Below are 19546 nucleotides of genomic sequence, written 5' to 3' on the forward strand. Positions count from 1 at the left end.
TTACAATGAGCATTTGTGTATTTGTCAGTTAAAAGACCTTTTTTTATGTTAAAGGATTTTATTAAACTTCAAAATGATTAATGTCTATTAGGAAATTTCTTCTTTCTGGCACACTTCAGAACACTTTGCCTTATTCTGTTATTTGGCCACAGTCAAAAGCCCAGGATAAAATCATTTTATTTAAAGGTAATATTTTGTCATGGTGTGGCTACAGTATATTGAGTCTAATGAGGGGAAACATGAAAAAAGAGAAATTGGTACTAAAGCTTAGGATCAGCTTTGTAGCTCTGAAATACACACGCTGATAAATTTCAAATGTGTTCTTTAAACTTGTTTCTTTTCTTATTTTAAGTTGATAGGTAAGAGTATGACCTTTTCAATTTTATATTCTAAAGCTTCAACATCATTTTAGAAATGTGATGGAGAAAAGTAATTGTTAAGTCCTCAATTGAATTATCCATCGCTGTTCAAATTACTTCACTTGCATTTAGCCCCACCATCAGTCTACCTAATAAATATGAATTAATAAGAGTTTACAAAGGAACTCCATGATAAAAATCTAATGATTGCTTACAGGTCTTAAAATGTGTTCAGTCTTTTCTTGTGAATATGTTTCTGCAAAATGATCCTCTCATAACCCCCCCTTTTAAGTTGCTGTAATTTCAAATTGTAGGAGAAACAAATAACAGTTTTTCAGACATTTCCTATAGTGTAACAGAAATCTAGACACCAGAATTCCCTAATTCAGAGTAATTGAACGCTGGCTTTGGATGGCCCCATATGAGCAAGTTAGAAATTGTGGTTTGTATGTTCACTAACTGAAAATTTTGTTTAAATTTGCCTGCACTTGGAAAGCCAGAACAGGTCTCTAGTTATCTTTAGCGCAGAAGCTTCAACCATGAAAGAACAAAGGCACTTCTGATTATATTAATGTACTGTTTTATCAGAAAGTTTAAGAATGTTCCGTTCACCATGGAGAAATATAATTTAGAGCAATTTAATTTGGAAGGAATTAAAAAAAGAATAACACCAGTGCTGCTTTTTTCTTTACCCCTTATAGAGAATGCTAACTTTTCAATAAAACCTGATCATAGTTGGTGAATTTTATTATTTACCTATTTAGCCAATAATATCTGTATGTGATTTATATAAATTATAGTATTACCTCTCAGTGTTTAAGAATCATGGTGTAACATTTTTATTTTTTGTATAACCTTGAACCACTTTAGGCGGTGGTGACTCATCAGTGTGGTGCTACTGACTCCTGAATAAATTGTATGACATTTCGCTTGTTTAAATATACTGAACTTACACATTGTCTTCAAAATGGTAGGTTACCTAAGAGCAGCTATTGCTGTAAGGTCCTTCAGAAGTTAAATTCTTGGAAACTAACCATTTGATTTACTTTCAGGTCTTTTCCAATGGTCATCTTGGAAGTGAAGAATATGACGTTCCTCCCCGGCTTTCTCCTCCTCCTCCAGTTACCACCCTCCTCCCTAGCATAAAGTGAGTTTTGTTGAATTTGGAGATCACTTGTCTGTGCATCAAGATATGATAAAAAGTGGTTTTGAGAGGTTCTCAATACAGACACTACACAACGAATAGAAAGTCATTGATATTAAACAGCCAGCTGTATTTACAAACTAACTTACCATAAATTAAGATCCTTCCTGATACTTTGCTGGTAACCACAACATCTATGAGACTTACCTAACTCTTGAGGTTACACATAGAGCAACAGGGAGAGAAAGCTAAGTATTCCTTGCATCAAAGAGGATAGAGTAGCACAATGAGGTATCCCTTCAAATTTACCTCTCCTCCTCAGAGATAACCCATTTTATCTCAGCTTTCCAGTTTGACATCATAAAAGAATCTTTGGTTCTACCAGTTTTTTTCATTTCTCACATCCATTCAGCTACCAAATCCTTTTGATTACTCCTTTGGAGTTTTTCATATTCCTCTCCTCTTCTCCATTGCTCTAGCTTTGCCTCAGAGCTGGACAACTGAAAGAGCAACTGATCATCTCATATGATCGGAGATTTAGTATCAGTGGGTTTAGGGCTAGTAAAATAAGATAAGTGGGTATCTCATTTGAAAAATGGGGCCGCAGAGGCACACTAGATAATCTCTCATTGGTATCTTCCCAAGTTAAACCAGGATAAACTGGATATCCCAATTCTAATTTTCCTGCTCTTTATATGAAGTCAGGATGTCTGCCTTTCCTCCAGTGTATTTTGTTCACTGCAACTGAGTTCATTTAATTTAAATTCTGCCTTCCCCCGGTCACTTTCCCACTCAAAAACCAGCATTGTTTCCCTTTTTCTATTAAATTAATTCTATACTCTTCTAACAGTAAGATCCTACAGAATTTTACCCAACTAAAATATTGTTCAGTGATTCCTAATACTTGCCCTATAATTTTATCTGGATTGTTTTTTCTGGCTTTCTGAGATTTTTATGCTGTTCCTCCTGTACTTTACCTTTTCCTAATCTTTATCCTAAAGGTCCGTATCTCAGACTGTATTTCTTTGTGAAATGATCTGTGACTTCTTCAATTGTAATGGTTAAGACAGATTCACATTCCTCTTCCTGCAGTTTATTTTCTACTCATTTAATTATATACTCTGCCATACTGTTTTCTGATTTTAATGTGGCTCTCCAATTGAAAAGATTACAAGACTTTGAGGGCAAAAACTGTGTTCTGTATCTCCCATGACATCTTACTGTATTTGATGTATACTAAGTAAATGATTTGCGTATAGTAAGTAAGTACACAGAGAATACGTGGATGCTTGGTCAGTTGATTTAAATTTTATCTGCTGAGGTCCTTATTTCCAATTGAAAGTCTTAGAGCTTCTTCATTCCTTCATCTGCAGTTCACTGAACTCCCACTATACATATCAATGCAAACGAAAAATAAGGTAGATCCCAGCCCCCAAGAAATTTACAGTCTGCTTTGGAAAATAACATTAACATATACGAAATCACTAGAGAATGGTATGCACTAACATTTATAATGCTAACTTAGTAGTTTCAAATGAGTTTGGAGGAGAGGCTGTTATAGCCTTTGTGAATGAAGGATGTTTCATGAAGGGATGGCCATTTCCTGACTCATGAAGTACACGCACAATTGGGAAAGGCAGCATATGAGAAAAAACAAGGGTGTGAAATTTGACATTGTTCAGGGGATGGTGGAAAACTCAGCAAATTAGATCATTCTCCAGTGGGAACTTCTCTTGGAACTGCCAGATATTTAGCAGACATAGGAGTTGGAAGCAATTACACATACTCTGCGTAGTAGGCTCTAAATCAGTGACAACATGTGATGATATTCTAGCCCTAAATGAACTCTGGATATATGTGCATGTAATAAAACATCTAAGCTCAATTACCTCTCATAACTCAGAAAACATTAGAAAATGAAATCTTGCTAATTAGAGATTAAATTTTCACATTCTGTTTATTAAATTCATATTGGCAAGCAAGCTGGAAGTTGCAGTTTGCTTCATTTGTATTTAACATTAAATACCTGCTTCTCCTGTAAATGAAGCAAGAATAACAAATTCATAGTAAAACGTATTTTTTCTAATACTTCAATTTGTAAGTGCATCTAAAATTAGTCATACTTTCTCCCTATTTACTCTTGATTTTTCACTCAGAAACAGTGCAGTTGTTTCACTTAGAGTAATATTTTAACAGTGCACGCTTACCAGCAAATTAGTTTTCAATTTGGCATGCTGCATGTCAGCCGTAGTTAGCAATACAAATGTTAGCTTTTAATGGCACATTTATCTCTCCAGTTTATTTTTGTTTCTGACTCTGTAGGTAGCAGTTGTTCATTGTAGACAATATGCAAAGTATATAAAAAAGAAAAAAGTGAGATACATAAGTATAAGCATATGCAGATGCTAAATATCAATGTCCAGAGTTTTAACATTTTGACTTTTTTGTTTAAACTTGTTTATACCTTGTTTAGATTATATTGTAGAGATAATTTTATGCCCTCCTTTCTTAACATTATCATAAGCATTTTTCTTAGTTGTTTAGTTATACACTGTGTTTATTATAAAACCAGCATGGAATGCTGATGTAAACAGTAGAATAAAATCAGACTGTGTACCACACCTGACTCCGCCATTAAGTATTTGTCTTTTTTGTTGTTGTTGTTGTTTTTTTGAGATAGAGTCTCACTCTGTCACCCAGGCTGGAGTGCGGTGGCGCGATGAGCCATTCTTCCGCCTCAGCCTTCTAAGTAGCTGGGACTACAGTCACCCGCCACCATGCCTGGCTAATTTTTTAATTTTTAGTAGAGATGGGGTTTCACCATATTGGCCAGGCTGGTCTCGAACTCTTGACTTTGTGATCTGCCTGCCTTGGCCTCCCAGAGTGCTGGAATTACAGGCATGAACCACCACAGCCTTTGTCTTATTTTTAACGGGGTAACTTCTCTGGCCTTTCCCCATCTGATAGAAGAGAGGATCTGTTTAACTTAAATTATCTCCAAAATCCTTTTGAGATTCAACTTTTTAGGTTTTATACAGTGTGTTTTTTTAAAGAATACTGATGGCAAACCTGGCAACCTAACAGTGAGTCGAGAGTCCTGGTTCTGGATGGTCTTAGAACAGAGGTCTTAGCAAAATGCCACTCACAGAAATAAGAATGTCGGATGTTTGAGAATTCATTTCCATCTTAGATTCTTGGTGCATGTTTCAAAATCAGGCCAAAGCAAAAATTACATGTTGCTACCAAACATACACTTCTCTAGTTCTCACAAATGTTGAAAACTCCAATGTTAAATCCAAGAACGTCAAAGCTAGCATTTACCTTTATATTTATACTATGTTGTTATACATATTTACAGAAATAGTATTGTTAAATGTTTGATACTGTTTACTGATTTCCATTTACGTGATGTCAGAGACTGCTCTGTGATAGTGTTTCCTTTCCTGTTAAACTGAATCTTTGCAGTTATTTGACTTTTATTGTATAATTTGTCTTGAGACCTAGAAGAGTATGAAATTTACTTCTAAAAAATATACTGTTGTAAAAGCAATCTGAAATTACTTGTATCTATATACTTAATTTTTCTAAAATGATGTCTTTTTCTAAAGTAATGTTTTTTTCTAAATGGTGTCTGCTTAACATCTTTGACACTTAGCTATAAATACAAAATTTTAAGTAAATTCTAGAAACATGGGTAATTACTGTTTTGGAGGGAGAACAAAGTAATCCTATGTGGATTCTTTTTACTTTATAGTTTACATTATTTATTTACTAAATTATATTTATTTTGAAATAATTTGATTTTTCAAAATTAAAACTAAATGATACTCTGAATAGTTAAGGAAATATTTATTTTACTTGACACACAATAGTTTGGCAAATGAACAGAGGCATTATTACAAGTAATAATGGAGTAATTACTTCCAGGTAAGATAATGTTCTGAAATGCTGAGGAATATCTTTTTTTTTTTTTTTTTTTTTAGAATTTTTTTGTGTGTGTGTGCCTTGTCTTTTAGAGATGGACCTTTTGTACTTTTGACATATTAAACTTAGGCTTTCAAATACCCATGAACCAATATTACTTGGTTTGCATTTTTGTAAGAAAGGTTTTTTTGTTGTCAGAAGTGGTATTATCTATTTTTATGAATATATATTCTTATAATATATATTTTCCTAAAGAGATAAGTGCCTACATTTTTGGTTCCATAAACAGAGAATACAAATTTCACCTAACTGTCCTATTTTCATTCAGTTGCTTTACTGACTAGAGGTTCAGTGTGTACAAGATAAAATCCTTTATCCTCTTTGGAATTTAAGCTCTAGTTAGAGAGAAGAGAAAGTAAACAAGTAACTATATTGTATATTGTCAGCTAGTGGTAAGTGCTAGGAGGAAAAATAAGCAGGGAAGAGGATAAATAATGATAGAGAGGTTTATACTTAGATGAGGTCATTAGGAAAGACCTCTCTGAAAGGCTAATATTTGAACAGAAACTTGAAGGAAGTAAGGGAGCAAACCAAGAGGTTATCTGTGTGAAGAGCACAGAAGCTGGATAGAACACAAGTACAAAGCAACTTCAAATCTGTTGCTCCGATTTACAAACAAGTTAGTGAAAATGCTTATAAGTAAAGCTTATCTTAAAGCTTGATAGTATACCACACAGATGTTTTTGATGTCATGAAAGACCCTTCAAAATTAGCATGTATATGATAAAATTTAGTGTTTTGAGGAAATGATTTATATGTGGCACATGTGCAAAAATCATTTCAAATATAGCTATATTTTGTTTTGTCTCTTCTCTGGACTATTTATTTGAATTAGACATTTTCCCTGTTAGGATTGGGATAATGTAATATAAGAAATATGGAATAATGTATAGGGCAAGCTCTAAAGATTCTAACAGAAGATATTTTTCATTACTTGCCTTCAGATACTATTAAAGGAAGATAGATCCTTATGTGTAGAAAACAAGCTTACTAATTAAGCATAGCATTGGATACTATCTCCTGTGCTGGCCTGAAAATTCACCTGTTTCCTGGTTTGTTTCAAATGTGCATATGTAGAAGATGAAAGTATTTATCACTGAAGGCTCAAATCGCTAACACTATGAATTTAATAAAATGTCCAGGTTGTGGGGAGGGTGACTATGCATCTTTGAGAGTGTGTGTCTCTATGTATTACCAGAGTATTAACTCAGTAATAACAGCAACAGTGCAGAACATTCTGTGAATGTAGGATGAGAATATAAAGGGATTGCAGTAATAAGTGTAATGGTAGGCTTTAATGTGGAGTCAGCCAATACCATTTGTTCAGCTTTATTATAACTCTGGTATCCTAAAAATTTCCCGTAAGTTTAGTCAGTGACTGAAAATTGTCCCATGCCCCGCAAGATAGAATTTTTTTCTACTGCCAAATGTTGTATATATTAATAGATAATGACTAATTATAAATCTAATTATTTTGCCAGTTATTTAGTAACAAGTAAAATTAAACCTGTTTTTTGAATGAGTTTGTAGAGGAAAATAAAACCCCGCGTGTCATTCCAGATGGTGTAATTAGTTACATGACTTTAGTTCTTTATTTTGCTATTTTATATACATCTTCTTTACCTCATTTGTACCATCCTCTTATGTTATTTTTTGTGATAGAAACCATTTTTTTTCAGAACTGGATAAGATTACTTTTTAATAAAAACCATGTAATCTTAAATAAAACACACTGGAATGTTATTCTTATAAATTGGCTTATTTCTAATCTAAATAGACTATTATACTGATATTAACAATTTTTATTAAAAACCATAAGCAGAAAAATAAAATCTGAATCTTTAGAACTTTATTAAAAAGGTGATAAATGGGACACCTAAGTATTTTTTTCATATTTAGATACAAACACCACTTGAAGACTATTTTTTCACTTCTAGATATAATTCTCTAAAATCCATTTAAGCTAACAATTTATACTAGCAAGTTTTAGCAATAAGCCTTATCTCCATGAAGTATTAGATGAGCTTTGCTTTTCACTTCATTCGGAAATAATCTACTGATTTGTGGCAAAGCCACAAATGGGGGAAATTACTCGAGAAATTGTCTATCAATGAAAGTGAAATATCAAATTAGCCACAACATATGTGATTTTAAAAAGTGTCCATTGTTGACTCATAATGAACTGCTTCTTTGGAAACTTAAATCTTTGGAGGGAACCTGCAACAGGCAGATGTTAGAACATTTCTGATATTGAATAGTTGTTGAATGTTTAGTGAGAAATACTGTTTTCTTTTTACATAGTGTATGCTTGAATTGCATAGAAAGGGATTCATTATAAATGAAAATATCTTAGGCATAGAAAGGATGTACAGTATTTATTTCTCATTTCATTTGATAATAGAACCCATTCTGGTCCTTGACTTAGCTAAATTGATGTCTGTGTTTACAGGAATTTATGGAGAAGTAATATTAGAAGTCCCTCCCAGCTCCAATGCCATCAGATCACCATTTTGCAGCCCATATACTTAACTTTCTTTAATTGGAAAGTAAATCCTCCAAAATTAAACCATAATAGGTGTAATAATAGATTATTATTAAGGCCCTTAGGTTATGCTGTAGGTAGTGACATTGGACCTTTTGTCACTATATCACTGTGCTTTTGTCTCCCTGTAAAGCTCATGTGAATTCTAAGGTTGCTGAAACAACAAGAATTTAAAGATCAGTATTGAAATTTTTTTCAAAGATAGTTATTATATTTGAAAAATCTTAGTTTTTCTTTGATCTTTGAATGTCTTAAAGACTTAGATAATATCTTTGAAACTTGAATCTTTTGATTTCAAAATGTCTTCTTGTAATGTTCGCAAAGAAAAGCCCCTAAAATTGTTTCCGTTCTAACTAATAAAAAGGAATAAAAATGAATGTTAATTCAGGCATGTTTGTTTAATATACCAAAGGCCTCTTGCTCCCTCTACAGAAGGTGCTTCAAAATTGCAGTCACTTAGTTTTTTGTTTTTTGGGTTTTTTTTTTCCTTTTTAAATTGAACAGATTTCTCATGAGGTTCATGATGATTAGTGTATTTGCAATGCCTTGCAAACTAGTTCGTCTTCCTAAAGTGAATCAGGTTGAGTTTGTGCATTTCTGCTTTGGCATTTTTCATTGGCTTCAGCCAGGGTTAAACTCCAGTAGCAACAGCTATGAAAAACATTATGTTTATGTTTGCCTATTTGTTTGGGTTTGTTTTATTTGGTTTATTTACTCTTATGGATAAGTGAAATCCTTAATATTTTTGATATGAGATGATGGTTTTACTCGTTTTAATTCTCTTTTATTTAGCCAGGGAATCCAAGCCATAAATATAATGTACTCTACTTCAAAGACTTAAAAATAAGTTATCTCATTATCTACATCTAATCATTCCATTCATTTTTAGCTCTCAGTTGTTGGTAGGAAGAAAAACCTAACAACTTCAACTATAATTTCACAGGATAGTTAAGTTTTACAGAATTAAACTGGATATTTTTCCAACTATAAATAATACTCACAGGAGACAAAAAGTTTGACCATTCTGTAAAGACTTCTTTAATATATAAAACTACCATGCTTATTATTTTAACATCATACTTTACCCATTTGATTTAAATTGAGATAAAATATTAATATTTTAATAGCTTTGGTTTGAATAAATTTATACATTTTATCTTACGAATCCAACATCTTTTTATTTTATTCAACAGGTTACTAGTTTTTCCTATTGTGCCATTTAAAATTTTAAGGATGAAAATTCTTTTATCCCATCAAGAGTCTTAACAAAAGATTGAAAATCCTTTTCATTTGTATTTAATATAAGAACAGCTTCTCAGATGATACCCTGTACTTGAATAATGAACATAAGTGATAAAGTAGCTTCTTTGACTTGAATATGTCACATCAGACTTGCCTGTTTTGAATATTATGCTTAAACTAGATTGGATTTTTTTTCCCCTGGTAGGTGTACTGGTCCGCTAGCAAATTCTCTTTCAGAGAAAACAAGAGACCCAGTAGAGGAAGATGATGATGAATACAAGATTCCTTCATCCCACCCTGCTTCCCTGAATTCACAACCATCTCATTGTCATAATGTAAAACCTCCTGTTCGGTAAGAATACGGGCAGCTTTTTGCCACTTAGATCTGCATAAGCATTATCATTTGCAATGTTTGTTTTTAAACAATTGATTTACGTCTAGTTAAAAATCCTTGATTTCAAGCTCAAAGCCTTCTCTTCCTGTATACCATTCCCTGCATTACTTCTAAAGAAAACTAAAAGATGCAGATTTCTCATTAATCAGGAAGTCACTTTATTTGATCAGTTCTAAGCATGTATCTCATGAAGAAAAAATTAGTGCTCAGAAACTAAGGTATTATTCTGACCTTCCTTAGAATTTTTCTTCATAATGTAAAGACTAGTATAATTTATTTTCATTTTCCTTCTTGATGTACTTGCTACCTACTTCTATTCAGATTTTGAAGAATGGGAACAAATACCAAGTTGTTTCCCTTAACTTTCTGTTTTTCTATCAAGTGCTGTTTTACCTTCCTTCAGATCAAATAAGAATGTGAGGAATAGGCTAGGCGTGGTGGCTCACGCTTGTAATCCTAGCACTTTGGGAGGCTGAGGCGGGAGGATCATGAGGTCAGGAGTTCGAGACCAGCCTGACCAACATGGTGAAACTCTGTCTCTACTAAAAATACAAAAATTAACCGGGCGTGGTGACGGGCGCCTGTAGTCCCAGCTACTCAGGAGGCTGAAGCATGAGAATCGCTTGAACCCGGGAGGCAGAGGTTGCAGTGATCCGAGATCGCACCACTGTACTCCAGCCTGGGCGAGAGAGCTAGACACTGTTTCAAAAAAAAAAAAAAATGTGAGGAATAATGGGGGTTTTTCGTTCCTTTTGTTTGCTTATTCTCACTTACATGGGGATAGCCTTGGTCTTTGACTTGGAAGCCCCATTAAGGTAAATAAGAGTTATTAATAATGTGTTGTTTGTATTGAAATATTAATTTATCTTTAAGTAAAAGCATGAGTCTGCATTTATATTATTGAATTTATAAACTGAAATCTCATATTTCTGCGTTTGTTTGTTTTACCTGACTGACATGTATGAGGTACTCAGTACTCTCAGCTTCAAAACTTAGTTTCTGAGTTCTGCTTTCCTTTGTATAACATTCCTGGGGCCATGCTTGGCACCTAGAATAGGACTCCAGTACTGCTGTTGGCCCTGCATTCCAGCATCTCTCCAGGACTGACTGAAGGATAGGGGAGATGGCAATTACTTCAGTCCTCTGTGCCATCTTTACTTAGTGTGCCTTTTCCTTTTGAGGTCAAGTCAATCAACTGAAAACATTTTATAAGTACGGTGTTCCCTTCTTTTCCAATGAAAAACTAAAAAATGTTTTAATGTGTTTCTTCAGGCATCTCACTGAGTTAGAAAATGCAGCACTTGGAAAGAGAAGCACATTTTCATTTTAAGCAGATGTCTGTCTTAATAAGTGACCCTGGTTAGAATTAGCAACATTCTGCTGAATTATTACCCAGAATTAACAGTCTACACCACAGGACTTTATTTTTTTTAAAGCAAGAACCTAAACACTCCTTGCTATTGCTGGTGTTTAAATTAGAAATTTGTTGATAAAATAGTATCATTGAGAAGACAAAGAAATAACGAGGAGGTAATTTTATGTATCAGAAGAACCAAGTAGCTAGTGATGTATTTGAGAACAAAAGATATTCCTTCTCATCAAATATAAGTTGTTACAATTTTCAGTTCTTTGGCTCTTGCAAATGTGCAGTAATTTTTAAAAACTAAAGTAGGATGAGCTTTTTTGGTCTCTTTGGGAGTCTTTTTTTTTTTTTTTATTGCTGAATAAGTGAGGAGTATATTTTAATACGTTAAATTTTAATTGTTACATCATATTGGATGAGTTTTTTTGTGGCAGAACGCCCAAATCTTGAAAATAAATTTGAATTATAACCATCATTACCATGTTTCTATTGTTACAGAAGAGAAATAAATGTTGATAATCCCTAAATGTAATTGGAGTGAATTCTTTATCTAATTTGTTCTTGAAAGCTGATGGATGAAGTATCTTCTTTCGTCCTCTCCAAAGAGCTCTTTAAGCTTAACTCTTTCTCTCCTTGTGTGTATTTTTACCCCTTTAGAACATCAGGAGAAGTGAATTGTCAATATGTAGAAAAAATGACACAGTAAATGAATAATTCAATTTAATTTCAGTAAAAATCCATCATTGTTATGAAGGTTCAATACGTGATAACTATTTTTAAATGAACTATATCTGGCCCCTTAAAGAGAAGTGGCCACCAGAGAGAATAGAAATGAATTTCAGATGAAGCATTCTTGCATTATCTATTCAAATATCCACCATCTCCTCCATTACATATGCACTTTTACTTTGCTCTAAAAATTCAGAGTAAATCAGAGGAAAGTAAAATGTAAACTCTGATTTCTATAGCTCTTTGTCAGTTGATTGTTATAGAGCTATATACTGAAGCAAAATATGCTCCCTATCTTCTCTTCCTACTGCTATCTTCCCATGGCCCAATTTTAGCCATTGTGTTCACAGTATGATTCCAAAGAATTAATACCAACAATTTGGCTGGGTGCAGTGGCTCACACCTGTAATCCCAGCCTCCTTTGGGAGGCTGAGGTGGGGAGATCATTTGCGGCCAGGAGTTTGAGACCGCCTGGGCAACATGGCAAAACCCTGTCTCTACTGAAAAATAAAAATAAATTGGCTGGGCGTGATGATGCATACTTGCAATTCCAGCTACTTGGGAGGCTAAGGCATGGGAATTGCTTGAACCTGATAGGCGGCGGTTGCAGTAAGCCAAGATCGTGCCACTGCACTCCAGCCTTTGCAACACACAGACACACATGCACAACAAAACAAAAAAAGCCCCAACAACTGAAGCATACTTTTCTAGTGAGTAGTACCCTTTACAAACACATTAAAATACTGTGCTTGTCATGTACCCGAGGCCTTTGCTAAAGTCATTTTTTGCAGTGTCAGAGGACCAGAATTTTGTTCTTGGCAGTGGTGAAATAGTACCACAGGCTCTAGTTCTTTGAATGTTCCTGTCAGAATTATAATGGAATTACTGAAAGTTTAATAGTTTTTCTTCTTTTATGGGCTGTAGCTTATTTTTATAAGGAAATTTTCAGTTACAGAAGCAAAAATGTGATATTAAATACTATCAACAAATAATGAAGTCATTGAGACCGCTATATGTTTTTGCCTTGGCACATACTTCTTTTTTTACTTCAAAAACTTGACCAGGTTCTGTTGAATTCTTCCACAGAGATAAGTTAATTTTACATATGTGTTTAGGATATCAACAATTTTTGTGGCCCTTGTAATTCTTGGTTATAGTTTACAAAAAGAGACTGTGTTCCTTCAGATATTTACTTCTACATTTTAAAATAAGGAGTATCTTGATGTTATTACTGATAATTTTTCCAGAAAAGAAAATATATGTTCAAACTTTATTAAATGAGCAGGAATTCTAGTTCCCTCTACCTCTTGAATTACTTTTCATTGGAAAGTATTCTCCTTATATGATTTTATTGTGAACTGTCCTTTAGGTCTTGTGATAATGGTCACTGTATACTGAATGGAACACATGGTCCATCTTCAGAGAAGAAATCAAACATCCCTGACTTAGGCATATATTTAAAGGGTACGTATAGAATATAATTTCCTTTGTGATGTACATCTTAATGGTCAGAATTTAAAGGCAAAATTTCATGCCATTGTACTGAAAATACATTAAGGTTTTGTGTTATCCTCTAGGAGATGTTTTTGATTCAGCCTCTGATCCAGTGCCATTACCACCTGCCAGGCCTCCAACTCGGGACAATCCAAAGCATGGTTCTTCACTCAACAGGACGCCCTCTGATTATGATCTTCTCATCCCTCCATTAGGTTGAAACCTTTAAAAACATTTTCAACAACCCACCTCTCCTTCTTCTCTTAATTTCAGAATTTTCAGAATTCAGAGTTCACTATAACACAGACTCACTGGGTTGTGAATGTGCCTGAAATTAGAATGGTTTCTCCAGGGATGGTGACTCCCAAGTTCACGAGAACATTACTCCATGTAGATGATTAAAGTAGTAGTGTAATAGTTGGGCATCAGTCAGGTTTTAAGCAAGTTGTTTGGTCCATACTAAATGTAGTCTAAAAACACATGAGAGCTTTGTGCTCTAGTAGTTTTGAAGTGATGACTTGAAGTGTTCAGATTTTCTTTAAGTATAATAATTCTTAATGAATATGAACTTGCTTTTCTTGTAGCATGAGCAGTTCCACTTATGCTAATTAAATTATGCAAAATTAAATAGTTATAAGTAGAGAACTGATAATAAATTCTGTTTTATTCTAATCAATACAACTATAACACATTCAAAAAACTCTCAATTTCCTTGTTTCAAATTATAATATGAAGAAACATCCTATGTGTATTTGTGTGTATCCACAGGTGAAGGTACACGTAGGTATGTATGTATGTTGAAGTTGACTGGTGCCAGTGTCACTGTTAATTTCATTAATTAGGAAGCATCTCATCCTGTTTTTAGAAGACAGTTAGAATGTCTGCACACCTTACATAAGGCTTCACAATAACAAGTCATTGTAACATAAAATAATATCTGAAGAAAATCAATTTACAAGCTTTTCTGAATTGGCTGTTAGGCCACCAGAAATACGAAATGAACCCTTCCATTTTCTCACAAGTACCACTGACTAGTATTTTGAATGACACAATAGCAGTATCTTTTGCTCCTGTTCACTCTATAGTTCAGGACTGTATTCCCATCTACATCGATTACAAAAGCCTCCTAACCTTCTTACCTACAGTCTTTCTCTCCCTTCCACTTCTTTCTGCACACTGGTTTTAGACGTATTACCCAGATCTTTATCACCTGGATAAGCATTGTTCAGTAAAGCTTTCTGTGGTGATGTAAAGGATCTGTATATTTGCATATGGGTTAAATGTGGTTATGGAACTGACTTTTCATTAAATTTAAATAGCTATATGTGGATGGGTGACTACTTTATAAGACAAAGTAGATAGATTCTCCAACCTGTCTTTTTACGTTGGCCTTTTTCTAGGTCTTCTTGTGCATGTCATTTTTTCTTCATACTATTTACTCTACTTAGACGATCCTGCCCTTGCATTTGACAAATAAATTTTTGAGCCTTCTGATATCCCAGTACTTTCTGTTCTTCAATACTTCACTGAATACTGCTTGTCTACATTTCTCTTTCTTCATCCAATGCATATGTCTCTTTTATGGGACCAATCGAACACTTTCACCTGTAACTCATACCTATTTGTGAGCTTTTTCTTAAGCTCCTTTCATGGAATCTCAGCTCCTTGAGTCAGAGCCTTATAATTTTGATTTTCATATCATGCATGACCCTGGCATGGTGCCTGATGTTTAAGGGCTGAAAAAAGATTTGAATAAATATGATAATGTGAGAAATAGCTAAAAGTTAAAATGATAGCAAAACTCTCTCCTGTATCTTCAGATATGTTAATAAGAAAAATATGATGATTGAAGAAATTATTCTGCAAATTTTTTCTAAAGCAAGTTCAGTAAACAGTAATATCTTTTTTTTTTTTTTTGAGATGTAGTCTTGCTCTGTCGCCAGGCTGGAGTGCAGTGGCACAATCGCAGCTCACTGCAAGCTCCGCCTCCCGGGATCATGCCATTCTCCTGCCTCAGCCTCCAGAGTAGCTGGGATTACAGGTGTGCCCCACCACCAAGCCCAGCTAATATTTTATATTTTATACAAATAAAAGACAGGGTTTCACCATGTTGGCCAGGATGGTCTAGATCTCCTGACCTCATGATCCACGCACCTCGGCCTCCCAAAATGTTAAGATTACAGGCGTGAGCCACGACATCCAGCCTCATTTTTCTTTAAATATGCCATTATGTTTAAATCATTCAACTTAAAAACATGAATTTTTATTATTAGAATATGTGTTTGTGTATACCCTGTCTCATAAAGTATTTTGAGCTAGCTTGCAAAATTACATATGCTTTTTTTTTTTTTTTTAAAGACTCAAGGTAATGAAAACTGTGAGTAGAATAGTAAGGTGTGTCAGGGGACAAATAAGTAGATATAAAAATATGCTGCAACATTCTAGTTATTAAAGCTGGGAAATATGCAAATGTAAGTAGTGTTTGGAACCAGAGAAGTTTCTGTATTTAGCTGTTCTTCTGTAGCTAAATCTGATAAATTGAAAAATATATTCCTCTGCTCTAGGTACATTTTATATATATTTTGACAGCATATCAAATATATGAAACATTAGGTTAAATAAATTAAAATCCAGTGGAATAAACTATATGGGATAATCTAATATTCTGTGACATTAAATTATATGTATTTGATGTGATTTTCCAATTAAAGGCTGCGAACTCTTTTTGTTACACAGAAAATCCTGTTTTCATGGTGTGACTGATAATAATTTTTAGTTCAAACTCTGAGTCTTAATATTATAAAGGTTACAAGTAAACTATGAGCTGTTTCATAAGTTACAATGCTGGTTTTTACAAAAAGGCCTGATAGAAAAAGTTTGCATTGGTGTGTTTGTATGTATGTGTATGTGTATGTATGTATGTTTGTATGTATATGCGTGTGTGTGTTTCTCTCCAGAATCTCCCACAAAATAATGAGATCCCGTTATCAAAGTTGGTGAACTGCTGGATAAACCCTGCGAGTGAAATTCTTTATAAGCAGCAAGAGAAAATCAGTTATTACTTTTGTTTGATGCTGTGTATTTTGATTAATGAAGTTCTGCTGCTGATATCGACCTTTCTTTAAATGCAGGTGAAGATGCTTTTGATGCCCTCCCTCCATCTCTCCCACCTCCCCCACCTCCTGCAAGGCATAGTCTCATTGAACATTCAAAACCTCCTGGCTCCAGTAGCCGGCCATCCTCAGGACAGGATCTTTTTCTTCTTCCTTCAGGTAGGAGGGAAAAGCCAAAGAAAACTATTCACTTAAAGCAAAAATATTTCCAAAACCGTACTATCAAATAAATGCTAGTGATTCATTAGTCTCTACCTTCCTAACAGAACAGAAAAATTCCTGGGTTGTAAAAGTAGCAATTGTGGGTACATTTGTTTGTCAGTTGATTGGTCTAATGCCAACAGAATTAGAGAGATGGAAAGAGCAATAAAGAACTGCAGAATATAGAAATTAAGCTATAGAGATTGTCCAGTCCAGAAACCTCCTTATGTTACAAAATGCAACCCTGAGAACCAGAACTGCTAAGGGGTTAAGCTAATAGTAATGGGAACATATTTAGACTTTGTCTCCTGATTCCCAATGCAGTCTTTTTTAATAGGTTTTTAAAATTTTACTAGATATGCCTTAGTGTCATAATTTTGTTCAAAACATAAGATTTTGGTAAATTACATTGTTATAACATGAATAGAGAAGTTTTTCTGAAATAGCTGCATTTTATTTTTTTTGTGATATTTTTAATGCCTCGGTGTGTATCTACTCACTAATTATTGGTATTCAAAGGAAAACTAATTTTTTCTTAGTAACTATTTAATGCTATTTAATATTTATTTATATATTTATATATTATATATTATATAATTATTATTTGTTTAATATTAGTAAACTAATTTTTTATATTAGTATATTTTAAAATTTCAAAAGAGGATCTGAAATAAAAATGAAGACTTAATAAACCATCTGCTGCATTAGTTAGAATTATCAGGAAAAAGAAAATAAATTGTTATGTGGAATCTGCTGATACTAATTAACAGTTCCAGTCTGTCCTGTTAGTGATACTGTGCCCTGAAACTTTTGCCTCCTGGACTTGGTTTGGGAAAATATAGGGTAAAGATATTCTTGTTTTCATGAGTTCCTTACATTTCTACATGAGATAAATCATGAAAATCTTTTTTTTTTTTTAATTTATTTATTATTATTATACTTTAAGTTGTAGGGTACATGTGCCTAATGTGCAGGTTTGTTACATATGTATACTTGTGCCATATTGGTGTGCCGCACCCATCAACTCGTCATTTACATCAGGTATAACTCCCAATGCAATCCCTCCCCCCTCCCCCCTCCCCATGATAGGCCCCTGTGTGTGATGTTCCCCTCCCTGAGTCCAAGTGATCTCATTGTTCAGTTCCCACCTATGAGTGAGAACATGCGGTGTTTGGTTTTCTGTTCTTGTGATAGTTTGCTAAGAATGATGGTTTCCAGCTGCATCCATGTCCTTACAAAGGACACAAACTCATCCTTTTTGATGGCTGCATAGTATTCCATGGTGTATATGTGCCACATTTTCTTAATCCAGTCTGTCACTGATGGACATTTGGGTTGATTCCAAGTCTTTGCTATTGTGAATAGTGCTGCAATAAACATACGTGTGCATGTGTCTTTATAGCAGCATAATTTATAATCCTTTGGGTATATACCCAGTAATGGGATGGCTGGGTCACGATACAGAGAAGATTAGCATGGCCCCTGCGCAAGGATGACACGCAAATTCGTGAAGTGTTCCATATTTTTTGCACAGCAAAAGAAACTACCATCAGAGTGAACAGGCAACCTACAGAATGGGAGAAAATTTTTGCAATCTACTCATCTGACAAAGGGCTAATATCCAGAACCTACAAAGAACTCAAACAAATTTACAAGAAAAAAACAAACAACCCCATCAAAAAGTGGGCAAAGGATATGAACAGACACTTCTCAAAAGAAGACATTCATACAGCCAACAGACACATGAAAAAATGCTCATCATCACTGGCCATCAGAGAAATGCAAATCAAAACCACAATGAGATACCATCTCACACCAGTTAGAATGGCGATCATTAAAAAATCAGGAAACAACAGGTGCTGGAGAGGATGTGGAGAAATAGGAACACTTTTACACTGTTGGTGGGATTGTAAACTAGTTCAACCATTATGGAAAACAGTATGGCGATTCCTCAAGGATCTAGAACTAGATGTACCAAATCATGAAAATCTTTAAAAAGTGCTCAGTTTGTCCTTTAGCTACGTATATGCCTCATGGAAACTTGAGAATCTTTATTCCCAACTGATTCCCTTATCAGTTTCCTCAGTTGATTATTAGTCATGTCCACCATTAGTTTTTCTTAGTGTTTTTTTCTTTACTTGGTTTGATAGTTTAGAAAGTTTGAAGAGTTTTGATAAGACACACAAGTTACGGACATACAACTTGAATACACAGCTTCACTTTCTTAAAGTGGTTTATTTTTCAAGAATAATCTTCTGCTTAATTTTTCATCAGTAAATATTGATTGAGCCATCCACTGTTTACCCACTTGTGATAGATGCCTCCTGACCTCTGGGACCTCATGAGTTCACTGGATGCTGCCAGTTAAAGCACTAGTGTCATAACCCATTCCAGTCCAAGCAGGAAGTATAGTGTATTAGTCCGTTTTCACAGTGCCGTAAAGATACTACCCAAGACTAGGTAATTTATAAAGAAAAGAGGTTCCATTGACTCACAGTTCTGCGTGGCTGGGGAGACCTCAGAAAACATACAATCACAGCAGAGGTGAAGCAGAAGCAAGGCACGTCTTACATGGCAGCAGGTGCAAGAGAGAGTGAGCAAGTAGGGGAAATGCCAGACATTCATGAAAAACCAGATCTCATGAGCACTCACTATCATGAGAACAGCATGGGGGAACCACCCCCATGATTCAGTCACCTCCCACCAGTTCCTTCCCTAACACGTGGGGATTACAACCCAAAATGAAATTTGAGTGGAGACACAGAGCCAAACCATATCATAACTGCTTAGGCTTTTATTCATATAGCTACATGTCAACACTGCTATATTTTGCTATTTTTTTTCACTTATTCAAAACTTTGTCTTATACATAGACTTTAACATAATTTTTAGAACAATGAGTCATTCTAAATCTTAGTTACTTAAACTTCCTGATGCTAAGTTCAGGATAGTTTCTGGCTCTCCTGTCACCTTTTATATAT

At 34.4% G+C, this 19546-nt stretch overlaps 1 protein-coding gene and 1 non-coding gene across 8 annotated transcripts in view; both read left to right on the forward strand.

The window, feature by feature from the left end:
* Positions 1–19546, forward strand: part of CBLB (Cbl proto-oncogene B) — a 214374-nt gene that overhangs the window by 174306 nt on the left and 20522 nt on the right. For 4 of the 7 annotated variants that reach the window (XM_005548241.4, XM_005548242.4, XM_005548243.4 and 1 more), the window contains 5 exons: positions 1412–1506; positions 9477–9623; positions 13127–13221; positions 13335–13466; positions 16383–16523. In XM_005548241.4, the coding sequence (XP_005548298.3) occupies positions 1412–1506; positions 9477–9623; positions 13127–13221; positions 13335–13466; positions 16383–16523 (610 nt within the window). The remainder of the gene's footprint in view (positions 1–1411; positions 1507–9476; positions 9624–13126; positions 13222–13334; positions 13467–16382; positions 16524–19546) is intronic. The other 3 variants (XM_005548244.4, XM_045384596.2, XM_074033534.1) reach the window with 1 other exon arrangement.
* Positions 17987–18092, forward strand: LOC123571974 (U6 spliceosomal RNA). The gene has a single exon (XR_006696332.2). It is a non-coding gene; the product is annotated as a U6 spliceosomal RNA (small nuclear RNA).

Source organism: Macaca fascicularis, chromosome 2, assembly GCF_037993035.2.
Source record: "Macaca fascicularis isolate 582-1 chromosome 2, T2T-MFA8v1.1".
Lineage (NCBI taxonomy): Eukaryota > Metazoa > Chordata > Mammalia > Primates > Cercopithecidae > Macaca > Macaca fascicularis.